Source organism: Pyrus communis, chromosome 11, assembly GCF_041283825.1.
Source record: "Pyrus communis isolate YQ-2024b chromosome 11, ASM4128382v1, whole genome shotgun sequence".
NCBI lineage: Eukaryota > Viridiplantae > Streptophyta > Magnoliopsida > Rosales > Rosaceae > Pyrus > Pyrus communis.
Window position 1 is genome coordinate 1010639 of NC_142575.1, and position 15361 is coordinate 1025999.

The following is a 15361-nucleotide window of genomic DNA, read 5'->3' on the forward strand; positions in this document are numbered from 1 at the left end:
GTTTCAATATTGTTCTTGTTTTTTTTAGTGTGGGCTTTTTTGGTGCAATAGGAAATAAGCTGGGTCCAAAACGTCCGAAAACAGGGGAAGAAATTAAGATAATACTAAAGAAATATACTGAGAAAGATAATACAAATGCAAATGACGCATTACTGCAACGTGACGGAAAACAATAATACTCATGTACTCTTGTGCAGATTTGATCTTCTTCTCTCTTAACATTTAACAATTTTATCCAGTAATCGTTTGTTAAAAAAAATATATAGAAAGATAATACAAATCATATAATATTAACAATTTCCTTGCCAAATAGGTGGATATTGATATTGAACGCAACTTATATCGATAGATGCATTGATATTACCACAAATTTACTTATCGACATTTCTCCTGATACCGATATTTAAAACATTGCTTCTACTACTTTTACTTTCATATAAATTTGTCTGATATATTATGTTATCAAGAATCAGAGTTGTTCATACATGTCTTCGGATGATGGTTGATAGTTTGGCAAGAAAACCGTTACATGAAAAAGATGTTAAAAGTTCAGGTTTGTTGTCACTTAGTATTACGGTCAAGTGGTATTCCCTCACTTGTAAGTGAAAGATCTGCTAATCCATTGTGAGGCTGAGCTCACTTCCACTTAGTGTAGATAATATCGTGTGTTCACCAAAAAAAAAAAAAAAAAATTCAGGCTTGTTCTACAACTTTATTTTTGGTCCAATACTTTGTAACTTCCAGCCTAAACCAATCCCAAACCTAATTAGGCCTTAAAAGATTCCAATTATTTCATCACTGCCCATGAAAAAGAGAAGTCATGGCATTAATAAATAAAATACTAATAATAATAAATAAAAAAAACAATGATATCCGGAGGATTACAGTGACGGAGCTAGGCAAAATTATACGGTAGATTACAGAAAACTTGGTCAACAAGAATGGTTAAATTCTTGAGAAATTAAATCGCAGCCTGCAAGTGAATTTCCAAGTGCTTCTGCTCTGAAGTTTCAGGATTCTATCCTGACGAAATTCCAAGGCATTTGCGTATGAATTTAGTTAGGAAAGTTGGATGCATGTTTAGCCATCCCTACGACTTTAATTCCCCTTCTGTTTTTACGCAGTTGTTAGATTTCTTGTATGCAGCAGCAATGTGGTTAATAAGCACTATTTTAAAAATTCTCGCGTAGGTGCTAAGCGGCTGAACACTGCTCCGATTAATCTTAGACATTCAAAAATTAAGAAAAGGTTTATGGTGCCCAGACTTGTCCAGACACCCTTTAACTCACGACTCTCACTTACACAGAAAATAAATCACTTTCATTTTGCTTTAATTTTTTTTGATAAATTTTAAGAGACTTGTTGTGACACTCATTACATGATTATTCAACATATTTTCAATATGTTCTAATACTTTATAATTTATATGTCATTTTATTTTACAATTTATGTATCCCAATATAAATATATTTTTTTTGGGATCACTTTGGATGCGGTCCTTAATCCTTAACATTTTTTTATTAAAACCTTAATAGTATTCAAAGTTTAATCAAAGTCCCTTGACTTTGTACACCTCATTATATTACTCTTAATATTTATATTTTTATAGTTTTGACATTAATTGTTTGATATTTTATGAGATTTATAATCCTATAAATTTAAAAGCCCTCATTATAATACTATTAGAAACGGTTACAATAAAAGAATTGAAACATTTTGATTGAATAAATGGATAAAAACTATGCAAAAATAAGAAATAATAAATGGCAAAAGAATGTATCCATAGTGTTAAAAAAATTGGTACATTTCACATATAACAAAGTTATACATTAATAAAGAAGAATGGGTACATTATAAATAAATTAGGGTACAGATAAAAGATTAAAAAATTATGAGTACAAATGAATTTAAAAAAAAAATATAGGCGCTAAAAGAAATTAATACATGGGTACAAAATAAAACTAAAAGGAAAATACTACAAATTAAAAAAAAAAATGTTGCAAATTAAAAGTGGGTACAGACTAAAAATATAAATATATAATACAAAGTTTAGGCATAAAACATAAATATATCATATGTATTTTTTCTATCATTGATTAAATATACAATGTCATGTGACGGTATACACATGAGTACGAACATAAATAAAACTTTAAAAAATATGGGCACAAAAAGAAACTAATACATGGGTACGAATATTAAATATACTAATTGTAACATTTTTAACACTAAGGGAATATATTTTAAAAATAGAAATATTTTATTATTCAAATAATTAATGATGTTATTAATACCCAAGGACCTTGTTCAAAAATTGAAAATGAATAGGATTTTAATCAATGGAGTAACAAAAAGAAGGATATGAACCTAATTTTTTTATTTTTTTTTATTTACGTAAAGTAGACATTTATTTATATGTTACATAATAAATTTAATTAAAAAAAAAAACAACTAGAGGGCCACAAACTCCCCAAAATCCTACAATGAAACCAAGAGCCATGAAGCAATCTTTAACTTCGGAGAGAAATTGGAAATAAGCATATCGCCATGACGTGTTGAAAACTAGAGGGCCACAAACTCCCCAAAATCCGACAATGAAACCAAGAGCCACTGAAATATGAAGCCGTGGAATTTCGTTCCCATTGTCATGTTCATCTTCCATGTTCTCAGTTGCATTGTCACTTGTATTCATCTGTTGGCATTTGTTTGGAAGCGGGGAACCGCAAAGTCCCGGGTTGCCCTCATAGGCAGTGGCATCAAAGCCTTGGAGCCGTGTGCCTAACTGTACATGTCCTTGGAGGTTATTGTATGCAACACTAAGTGAAGCCAAGGAATGAAGGCTTGATAGTGAAGCTGGGATTCCACCCGACAGATGGTTTTTTGAGAGGTCTAATCTCTCCAAGTTTGTGAGCTTAGATACCTGGTCCGGGATGCTGCCAACGATGTTGTTGAAACTGAGATCCAGCTCGTGAAGGTTTTGCAACCGGCCTATCTCAATGGGAATGTTGCCACTTAGACTGTTATTTCGGAAGACAACAGAGGGCTGCACGTTGGACAGATATTTGTACTGCAGCACCGGTGCCACAATTTCCTTCGTGCGCTGCGTGTAGAAAGGTAGTTCGACATCACCACTATCCATTTGAGCGGAAGGCTTCTCAGATACAAGAGCTTGAAGTGAGAAAAGCTCCTTTGGAAGTCCCCCTGAAAGAGAGTTGTTCTCCAAGCTTATGAAGAAAAGACTATGAAGACTTCCCAACCAAGGAGGTATTGAGCCTGTGAGTCTGTTAGAAGACAAATCAAGGACTTTGAGTTTCTTGAGCTTTGACATCCACACCGGAATATGACCTCTAAGTTGGCAGTTCGATAAGCCAAAAAGGCGGAGATTTTGAAACTCAGAACCAATCATTGCATCAACCTCCGGCAGTTCTTCACCTAGAAAACTATATGAAAGTAAGGCCACCCTGAGACTTTCCAAACGCATCAATATATGTATAGCGCTGGTGACATTGGTGAGTCTGTTTTTACCAAGCGAGAGGAAGGATAGGTATTTCAACGAAAGAATCTCGGGTTGTATTTGTCCCTCTAGATCATTACCGCCCAGGCGAACTGCTTTCAGATACTTGCATGAGTAAAGGCTTTTTCGCATGGCGCCAGAGAAGTGATTACTCACGAGATCAAGTTTGATAAGTTGACCAAGTTCGGAAAAATTTAGCTCCGAGATATTTCCATCGAAACGGTTGAATCCAAGATTGAGTTCGATAAGGTTAGTGCAATTCATCAAAGATGGGGGCAGAGGACCTTCAAGATTGTTGAGATGAAGGAGCATGAGTTTTAATTTGGAGAGCTTCCCGATGTGGAGAGGAAGTGCGCCACTCAAATTGAAGTAGATCTCTAGGATTGTGAGGCTGGTGAGGTTGACAATGTTGTCACTAATGTGACCGAAAAGCTGATTGGAAGGTAACGAAATTTCATGAAGAGCCTGAGCTTTGTAGAGATCACTAGGAAGAGTTCCAGAAAGAGTATTGAAGCCCGCACGGAAGGTTTCCAATTTCGAACAGTTTCCTAGTCCGAGAGGAATTGAACCATTGAAATCGTTGCTGTTGAAGTCCCATTTTTTTTTTTTTTGAAAAATGAAGATCCCTTCCCTTAAAGGCTCCCTAAAATAGTAATAATAATAAATAAATAAAACAATGATATCCGGAGGATTACAGTGACGGAGCTAGGCAAAATTATAAGGTAGATTACAGAAAACTTGGTCAACAAGAATGGTTAAATTCTTGAGAAATTAAATCGCAGCCTGCAAGTGAATTTCCAAGTGCTTCAGCTCAAAAGTTTCAGTATTCTATCGTGACGAAATTCCAAGGCATTTGCGTATGAATTTAGTTAGGAAAGTTGGATGTATGTTGAGCCATCCCTACGACTTTAATTCCCTTTCTGTTTTACTCAGTAGTTAGATTTCTTGTATGCAGCAGCAATGTGGTTAATAAGCACTATTCTAAAAATTCTCGCGTAGGTGCTAAGTAGCTGGACACCGCCCCAATTAATCATAGGCATTCGAAAATTAAGAAAGGGTGCCTGGTGCCTAGACTTGTCCAGACACCCTCTAACGTGCGACTCTCACTTAGACATAAAATAGATCACTTTCATTTTGCTTTCTATTTTTTTTGATAAATTTTAAGAGACTTGTTGAGACACTCGTTACATGATTGTTCAACATGTTTTCAATATGTTCTAATGCTTTATAATCTATATGTCATTTTATTTTACAATTTATGTATCCCAATACAATTATATTTATTTTTACATAGAGTAGACATTTATTTATATGTTACATAATAAATTTAATTAAAATAAAAAAAATTACCTAGACACCTATGCGTTAGGCCCTTACTGAGCGCCCGACTAGCGCTTATCACCTTTTAAAAATATAAGAAGTCCTTTATTTCTCAGGGAAAAAATTACACTTGATTAGCATACGAAGCGATCTTTAACATTAGAGAGAAATTGGAAATACGCATATCGCCAAGACGTGCTGAAAACTAGAGGGCCACAAACTCCCCAAAATCCTACAATGAAACCAAGAGCCACTGAAATATGAAACCATGGAATTTCGTTCCCATTGTCATGTTCATTTTCCATGTTCTTAGTTGCAGTATCACTTGTATTCATCTGTTGGCATTTGTTTGGAAGCGGGAAACCGCAAAGTCCCGGGTTGCCCTCATAGGCAGTGGCATCAAAGCCTTGGAGCTGTGTGCCTAACGGTACTTGTCCTTGGAGGCTATTGTATGCAACACTAAGTGAAGCCAAGAAATGAAGGCTTGATAGTGAAGCTGGGATTCCACCCGACAGATGGTTTCTTGAGAGGTCTAATCTCTCCAAGTTTGTGAGCTTAGATACCTCGTCCGGGATGTTGCCAACTATGTTGTTGAAACTGAGATCGAGCACGTGAAGGTTTTGCAACCGGCCTATCTCAATGTGAATGTTGCCACTTAGACTGTTATTTCGGAAGATAATAGATGGCGGCACGTTGGACAGATATTTGTACTGCAGCACCGGCACAAATTCCTCCGTGCGCTGCATGTAGATAGGTAGTTCGACATCACCACTATCCGTTTGAGCGGAAGGCTTCTCGGATACAAGAGCTTGAAGTGAGAAAAGCTCATTTGGAAGACCCCCTGAAAGCAAGTTGTTGTCCAAACTTATGAAGAAAAGACTAGGAAGACTTCCCAACCAAGGAGGTATTGAGCCTGTGAGTCTGTTAGAAGACAAATCAAGGACTTTGAGTTTCTTGAGCTTTGACATCCACACCGGAATATGACCTCTAAGTTGGCAGTTCGATAAGCTAAAAAGGCGCAGATTTTGAAACCCAGAACCAATCATTGCATCACCATCCGGCAGTTCTTCACCTAGAAAACTATGTGAAAGTAAGGCCACCCTGAGACTTTCCAAACGCATCAATATATGTATAGCGCCGGTCACATTGGCGAGTCTGTTCCTACCAAGCGAGAGGAAGGATAGGTATTTCAACGAAAGAATCTCGGGTTGTATTTGTCCCTCTAGATCATTACCGCCCAGGCGAACTGCTTTCAGATACTTGCATGAGTAAAGGCTTTTTGGCATGGCGCCAGAGAAGTGATTACTCACGAGATCAAGTTTGATAAGTTGATCAAGTTCGGAAAAATTTAGCTCCGAGATATTTCCATCGAAACGGTTGAATCCAAGATTGAGTTCGATAAGGTTAGTGCAATTCATCAAAGATGGGGGCAGAGGACCTTCAAGATTGTTGAGATGAAGGAGCATGAGTTTTAATTTGGACAGCTTCCCGATGTGGAGAGGAAGCGCGCCGCTCAAATGATTGAAGTAGATCTCTAGGATTGTGAGGCTGGTGAGGTTGACAATGTTGTCACTAATGTGACCGAAAAGCTGATTGGAAGGTAACGAAATTTCATGAAGAGCCTGAGCTTTGTAGAGATCACTAGGAAGAGTTCCAGAGAGAGTATTGAAGCCCGCACGAAAGGTTTCCAATTTCGAACAGTTTCCTAGTCCGAGGGGAATTGAACCATTGAAATCGTTATTGGAGAAATCCAAGACTCTAATCGAAGAGGAACGGAGACAGATAGAGGAAGGTATTTGGCCTGTAAAATGATTTTTGCTGACATTCAAACTGCTCAAATTCCAGGCATGCTGGAGGAATGAAGAAGGAATTGTAGCATTGAATTGATTGTTCGACAAATCCAGTATTTGAATGTAAGTAGATGATAGAAACAAAGGTAATTTTCCGGAGAGAAGGTTATAGCTCAAATCAAGGATTTCAAGGCAACTCGAGGACAAGAAGAGTCCAGCTTCCAGAGGACCGGAAAGCAGATTGTGGGAGAGATTGAGGTGCGAAAGATGTGTGAGGCTTCCAAGGGAGCGAGAAATGCTTCCTTGGAGCCGCTTAGAGGGCAACAAAACATGTGTTACTCTACCGTCGGCATCACAAGCGATGCCTTCCCAGTGACAACAATCACTGGAAGACCAATTTAAACGAGAAGAAGATGTATTGAAAGATGACAAAAGAGAGTTGTGATCTGCGTCCTTGCAAGCATGGTTTGTAGAAATGGAAGTAGACAACACAAAAAACAGGAAGAGGACTCGATAAGGCGTTATGCGACTAGCTTCCGGCATGATGTTTTTCGCTACGGCTGTACTGGAATTATATTGCTCAAGTCGATTCGGGTGTACATATACACTCCTTTGTTTGGAGCGAAGGAGGTAGAAGTTAACAAAGGGAAGAAGGTAATTAGGTGATGGTTTGAATTCTTGTGAGCGATGTTTGAGTTTTGAAGTCTTTGCTTTCCACTTATATAGAAAAGAAACAAACCTGCAGAACACGGGACGTCACTAATGGAGGGTCTAATCACGGGTTGGCAACTTGGCAGCAACGTATTAGAAGGTTTACATTGACTTTGGCGTCCTGCTTTTTGGAAGAGCGAAAACAAATTTTAGTTTTGAATCGTGTACAGATCTTTTATGTAATGTGGTTTTGTCTGCTATTTCCCAATATCTTCAATCGTGTAAAGATCTTTTATGTATTAGTATATGGATTTGAAGTGGTTTGGTTTGACTTTAGGCTTTAGGAGTAAACAGCAAACAAAGGACTTCAAAGAGTCATTACACTGACTTCAAAGTGGCCAAATGCGTTCAGATTACAGTTCTTTTTTTCCATTTTGGATAGAAGCAATAGTGAAGATGAGTATAATCGAATCTCGATCTCAAATGCAACGGTAAATTTTCTTAATCACTTGTGCTTACAAGTAAAAAATGTGTAAGTATTTCAAGTAGAAAAGTTTATTCGGATGGAGTTTTCACCCCAGAGTCCAAATATCATCTCATCTAAATAATCAAATTATGAATAATTTAAAATTTTAATTACTAATTTTAGGTGAACCTTGACTCACCTATTTTTTGATTCCTCAAAAGCTTGGTAAAAGCATTGAGAAAAGTGCAACTCCATTTCTTCCATTCCGGTTCGGTTTCGTAACCACGCCATATATGTAATCATGGGTTTGCAGCGTATTAGAAGGCTTACCTTGACTTTGGGCTCGTGCTTTTGGAAGAGTACTTTAAAATGGTTCTTTGATAAAAGCGCTTTGAATACAAAGTAGAAACAGTTTTAATCACTTGGACAATTTTTTAGATGAACTAACAGATAGTGAGTGGCCACCTCTCCAACATAATGATTATGACAAAAAAACTGAGTTAATAGTGAGTCATTCATATTATTTTGGATAGGTATTACATTGAATTAAAATTATTAAAAAATTAAACTCTAAAAATAGAAAACTTTTCATAAAAAAAAAAAAATCCTTCGCATAAATCCTTTTTGTGAAAAATTGTAAAATAAAGATATACCTATTCATGTTGGATATCTTTATATCATTATTCAATTTTCATAAAAATTCTAAATGTCTTTCCAATTTTAGATTTTTCAACAACAACTCCTTACTCCAACTTCTTAACCCATTGATTGATCTCAAATTATTGAACCGTCCCCTGGATTTTTTTTTTATTGATTCTTTTCAAAACGAAACAATTTGAGTATGAGTAAAAGGTTTTCATTTTTATTTTAATAAAAATGATTTTATGTTATTTCGTAGCGTACAATTCCTTTGTTTGTGGGATCATTTTCTCACGAAATGAGTTTTTTTTTTGTTTTTTTAAATTTATTTATAATTTGTAGAGATGAATTAGGTGAGATTAGCTCTTCGTCAACAGTCATGTGTGAGGCACCAACCCTCTCCTAAAGGAGAAAGGACTGTTGCACCCAGAAACCCCTCGCTCGTCCCCTCTCTACAAGATTTTATTAAGAAGAAAAAAGGAAAAGAAATACAAGCGGGGGAACTAGGTCAATACCCGCTTAAAACAACTTTTGAAGCCAAATCCTAACAAGAAGTAGAAAATTACTTGACGCACGAAAACCCAGATAAAACCCAACCTAACAAAAACGATAATTGGGGCGAAGAGAAAGATTATGATGATATGCAGCAATAGCACAAGGAGGACAAGAGTCCCACCAATAAACCCCAGGATGGTCCACTCCAAAATTTGCCAAATAGTCAGCCACCTGATTCCCTTCGCGAAAAATATGTGTAACTCTTATGTACATAGAAGAAAGCAACGCTCTACAATTCAACCAACGAACCCTCAAACGCCAAGGAACACGATTATGAGAAACAGAAGTGAAAAGAACAGCCAAGGATGAATCACACTCAATCCAAAGAGAACGCCAACCCTTCTCCCAAGCTAAGTTTACCGCATGAATTACAGCAGGCAATTCAGCTTCAACAGAGTTGGCCACCCTTAAAGAAGTAGCAAAACACCATACGCATGAACCAAAATGATCACGAAAGATACTGCCAGTACCAGCCAATCCTGGTGATCCACGAGCTACACCATCGGTATTCACTTTGACCCAATGTAGAGAAGGTGGTTTCCATAAAACTTCAATAACACGAGGTGACTTGGCAGGACGACCAGACAAACCAATAGCGCGAAGAATACAAAGTTCTTCCACATAATTTTTCATGTTTCCCTTGCTTAGCGAATCAATTTCAAGGAGCTGAAAATTAATTGAGTGAGCAATAGCAGTAATGGAAGGTCGAATATCGTCAAAACGAAGCTTATTACGTGTTGTCCACAGACAATATAAACATGCTCCAATTAAACCCCACCATAGAAGTTGAATCTGAGAGCCATAGCCTTTGTGAATAGGATAAGTGAAGAAGGTCATAATATCATCAAAGTTAGAGATCACCCCAAACCAATTTAAACATAAAGACCAAACCTGATGTGAGAAAGAACATTCAAAAAACAAATGTCTCGGAGTTTCCACATTTGAGCCACAAAGGGAACACATGGAGGCAAGAGCAAAACCTTTATCCTGTAATAAAGAATCTGTAACAATTTTCCCATGCATGAATTTCCATAGAAAAAGAGAATTTCTAGGACGAAAACAAGAATTCCAAACCCAATAGTCCCAAATCACCAAAAGTTGCTTGCTTTGTTTAATATCATACGCACGAGAAAGCGTGAGATGACCATCCGAAGAATCAGTCCAAATCAAAGTTTCATCAATTTCAATAGTCTTAGCTAAACAAATAGAACAAATTTGACCCCAAATAAGATGTAAACTATCATGGAGAGAGGCAGGACATATCCAATTCCCATCAATAATAAAATTGGAGACCCGTGCATGCAAAGTTTTACCCAAAGCATTTGGAATGTTTAAAACTTCAATTAAGGATTTATCCAACAAATTGGCATGCCAAAAAGAAACGTTTTTACGTGAACCAATAATCCAACGTGAGTTATGTTGTAATTCAGAGAAAAGAGGACGAACACCAGGCCATATAGAAGAAGTCTTATACGAGGAGGAGGGCAAACCATGATTATTGAAAAACCGACCGCGAAAAAATGAAGAAGCCAAAGTAGAGGTGACCAAGATGTCCCAAAATTTTTTCAACAGAAAAGCCTGATTCAAGGAAGCGAAATTCCGAATGCCAAGACCACCCTCATTCAGTGGAGCAGAACACCTCTTCCATGAAACCGTCGAAAAACCACGAGAGTCCGCACAACCTGTCCAGATAAAATTACGAGCCCAATTTCTGACTTGCACCAAAACAGTAGAAGGCCATCGGTAAACTGAAAAACTATCAGAAAGCATACTAATAACAACCGATTTAATTAGAGCAACACGTCTAGCCATAGACAACGAACATCCTTGCCATTGAGACATCCGTTGACGCACTTTATCAGCCAATGATTGGAAATAAACCCTTTTTGGACGACCGCGAAAAAGAGGAACACCAAGATAAATAAAAGGAAGGTCCCCCAAATTTACACCAAGCCAAGAAACAATTTGGGAACGACGATGAAATGCTGCTTTCCCAATATACACTTTAGATTTTTGCTTATTGATATGTTGCCCAGAATTCAAGCCATATTGAATTATAAAATGGATTAATACACCTATATCTAGATCCGGGATAAATGGAAATTTTATTGATAAAACCTTTTGAATTGTAGCCAATATCTTATTATGAATAATTCTGACAAATTCGGGAGAAAAAGAGCCATTCATCTATTACAGAGATGGTACGATTTGATTATTTATTTATTTATTTTCTTTTCTATTTTTTATTGCTCTCAGTCTTAAGAGAAAGACAACATTATTCGGGATAGGAAAAAAAATTATTGAAATAAATCTACGCTTGTTGAAGGTGAAGTTTGTAAATAAAGCAAACCCTTTTGTCATGTATCCCCGATTAATGCTACCTCAGATGCTTCAATTGTTGATTTTAGAATATTGAGCGGGAGGTTACACCTATGGGTTAGGTCTCCACCAATAGAGAGCATAGGGGAAGAAGCACTCATAGGAATCAACACACGAAAACTTTGTTATAAATTATCCTTTTTCCTTATCAGGATCGGGACTAACAAGAATGGTTGGGACAACAAACATCCATCTTGTTCATTTTTTGGATACCTGTATAACCATTGAAGACTGTTGAAGTGACTAATTCCTGCAAAATAAAGGGTGTTGAAGACAAAGAAATTGTTGGAGTAACTTTTTATCTAATACCAACATGCTTGATGTTAAGTAAAGATATTTTACAAGAAGGTTGGCTAGAGATTTCTTGTAAAAACACCCGCTTAGTTTATAATGAGAATATTTCAATCTTCTTTTATTCCACGTATTATTATCATTATGCACATAAAGGAGGAGCCGTATGAGATGAAAATCTCATGTACGGTTCTGAAACGGAGATTTTTTGAATCGAATGACGACCATAACAGATGTCAGCTCAATCCGAAGGAAATTATGCAGAAGCTTTACATAATATTATGAAGCTATGCGATTAGAAATTGATCCTTATGATCGAAGTCATATACTCTATAACATAGGCCTTATCCACACAAGTAACGGTGAGTTCGAGAACATCACCGTCTACTTGAGGAGCAGTTTCTTCGGATAACAACATGGGAAGTGTACAGAGTTCCTTTGGAAATTCACCCGAAATTCGATTGCCTCCTAATGCTAAAACAAGGAGCCTCGGAGAAGCCCCCAACTAACTAGGAATCGATTGGGTGATTCTGTTAAAACTCAAAATCAAGACCCCTACCTTCCTGAGCTTCGATAACCATTGAGGTATTTCGCCGTTGAGCTCACAGCTACTCAAATCCAGCATTTGAAGCTTTTGGAACCCCTTGAAATTAGCCATTGCTTCATCACTTGGAATTTTCTCTCCTAGATAAAAACTTGTCGAAAGGAGGAGTACCTTGATACTTTTGCAGCACCATTAGTATCTTCATTTCCCCTGTGATGTTTGTCAATCGGCTGTAGCTGAGAGAGAGGAAGGACAAGGATTCGAGGGAAAGAATCTCGGGCTGTATCTGTCCCTCTAGATTGTTTTTGCTCACTCGAATTGATTTTAGGGACTTGCATGAGCAGAGAGACTAGTTGGCAAAAAACCGGTGAAGTAGAGTTGTGACCAAGATCAAGTATTGGTTTGTTTAGTAAGATTGGAGAAGTTAAGTGTGGAGATGTTTCCTTTGAAAGGTTGATTCCGCAATTCAGTTTGATAAGGTTTGTGCAGTTCATCAAAGATGGGGGCAGAGAGCCTTTTAGACTGTTGAATTGAAGGAACAGTAGTTGTAATTTGGACAGCTTACGAATGTTAATTTACAGGGAGAAAACCGCTCTATCCGTTGGACTGGAGGTCAAGATTGCGAGGTTGAAAATTATTTTGGACCGTGTAGTGAATTGCGAGGCAATGCAATTTCTTCGAGCGTGGTAGCATTGTAGATGTCATCCGGGAGTAAGAGGTTGTTGTAACCAGCGCGAAACATGTGCAATTTGGAACACGCATCTAGTCCATGAGAAATATTGCCACTACATTTAGGGGACGGGATAGACCCCGAGAAGGTGTTCTTGACGTTGAAACTATTTTGCTCTAACAAAATGTTAAGAGTACAACTTTCAACAACACCGTCGTCTTCTTCCACAAGAACTCCCTGGAGCACAACGCAGCTCAAGAGCTCCGCTCCATTGTGCTAAAGGAAATGAACGACCAGCTCCCGAACCCACAACCCGCGACCGGAACAGTAACATCCAACGTGCCCAACATCAAAACCAAAGCTCCGAAGATCGAGCCCGATGGCTCTGAGAAACCCACCAAATTTTCCATTGTTGTGTGTGGAAAGCGTGGTTCTGTCAATGCACTATCAGAAGGCGGTGCGAAGAGCAGGAAGGGAGATAAGGTCGAAGAGAAAGCAAAGGTGGCGAATGAGAAGAAGACGGATGGTGCTGCATTGGTGAAGGTTGAAGACAAGGGGATTAGGAGGAGGAGGACACAAAAAAGAGGCGGGCGGAGAGGGACAACCACGAGTAGGAAGAGGGGTCGGGAGGCCACCGAAGAGGCCAGAGACTGCGGCGGCAGAAGCGGGGAGTAGGAAGAGAGGGAGAGAGAATGGGGAGGCTGATCAGGTGTGGAGTGCGGGGAGGCGGAGAAAGCGTACAAGGGGGTATATGCGGCCATTGCTGTAAGCTGTAAATTATTTTTGGCATGGTTTGGGTTAATTTCTGGTCTTGTTTTGTCGCTAATGCTAGGTTTTTACAGTCTTTTTTTACCTTTTTACCCAGGAGCGGTCAAAAGAATTACTAGAGAGGGATAGGGAGAGACAGAGATCGATGTGCTACTGCTGATGGGTAGCATCATCAGCGAGGACCCTTTTTGTTCTAGTTTCAATATTGTCCTTTGTTTTTATAGTGTGGGCTTTTTTGTTGCAATTAGGAAATAAGCTGGGTCCAAAACACCTGAAAACAAAGGACGAAATTAAGATAATACAAAATAAATATACTGAGAAAGATAATACAAATGCCGATGACACATTACAACAATATGACGGAAAATAATAATACTCATGCACTCTCGTGCAAGTTCGATCTTCTTCTCTCTTAACATTTAACAATTTAATCCAGTAACACTATCATTTAATAAAAAATATAGAAAGATAATACACATCATATAATATTAACAATTTCCTTGCCAAATGGTCGGATATTGATATTGAACGCAATTGATATCGATATATGCATTGATATTCTCAAAAATTTACATATTGACATTTCTTCCGATATTGATATTTGAAACACTACTTCTACTACTTTTACTTTCGTATAAATTTGTCTGATATGTTATGTTATCAAGAATAAGAGTTGTTCATACATGTCTTTGGATGATGGTTGATAGTTTGGCAAGAAAACTGTTACATGAAAAAGATGTTAAAAATTCAGGTTTGTTGCCACTTAGTATTACGGTCAAGTAATATTTTTCTGCACTTGTAAGTGAGAGGTGTGCTAACCCATTGTGACGCAGAGCCCACTTCTATTCTTAGTGTAGATAATATCGTTTGTTCACAAAAAAATAAAAATAAAAATAAAAATAAAAATAAAAATCAGGCTTGTTCTACAACTTATATTTTTGGTCCAATACTTAATAACTTTCAGCTTAAACCAAACCCAAACCTAATTAGGCCTTAAAAGATTCCAATTATGTCATCACTGCCCATGAAAAAGAGAAGTCAATGGCATTAATAAATAAAATATAATAAATAAATAAAAAATGACATCCGGAGGATTACAGTGACGGAGCAAGGCAAAATTCCAAGGTAGATTACAGAAAACTTGGTCAATAAGAATGGTTAAATTCATGAGATATTAAATCGCAGCCTGCAAGTGAATTTCCAAGTGCTTCTGCTCAAAAGTTTCAGTATTCTATCCTGACGAAATTCCAAGGCATTTGCGTATGAATTTAGTTAGGAATGTTGGATGCATGTTTAGCCATCCCTACGATTTTAATTCCCCTTCTGTTTTACTCAGTTGTTAGATTTCTTGTATGCAGCAGCAATGTGGTTAATAAGCACCATTCTAAACTTTCTCGTGTAGGTGCTAAGCGGTTGGACACCGTCCTGATTAATCCTAGGCATTCGAAAATAAAGAAAGGGTGCTTGGTGCCTAGACTTGTTTAGACACCCTCTAACCCGCAACTCTTACTTAGATAGAAAATAGATCACTTTCATTTTGTTTTTTTTTTTTTTTTTTCGATTTAAATTTAAGAGACTTGTTGAGACACTCATTACATGATTGTTCAACATATTTTCAATATGTTCTAATACTTTATAATCTATATGTTATTTTATTTTACAATTTATGTACCCCAATACAAGTATATTTATTTTTACGTAGAGTAGACATTTATTTATATATTACATAATAAATTAAATTAAAATATAAAAAAAAAACTGCCTAGACGTCTAT

At 37.3% G+C, this 15361-nt stretch overlaps 1 protein-coding gene and 1 pseudogene across 1 annotated transcript; both read right to left on the bottom strand.

The window, feature by feature from the left end:
• Positions 1 to 2410: 2410 nt before the first annotated feature.
• Positions 2411 to 4647, bottom strand: LOC148692623 (receptor-like protein 3). The gene is made up of 2 exons (XM_088679488.1): positions 4622 to 4647; positions 2411 to 4157 (listed from the first exon to the last, which is right to left on the bottom strand). The coding sequence occupies exons 1-2, from the start codon at positions 4645 to 4647 to the stop codon at positions 2432 to 2434; spliced, it is 1752 nt and encodes a 583-aa protein (XP_088535614.1). The 3' UTR covers positions 2411 to 2431.
• Positions 4648 to 4917: 270 nt separating this feature from the next.
• LOC137743253 (receptor-like protein 3 pseudogene) lies at positions 4918 to 7304 on the bottom strand (annotated as a pseudogene).
• Between the last annotated feature and the right edge of the window lie 8057 nt (positions 7305 to 15361).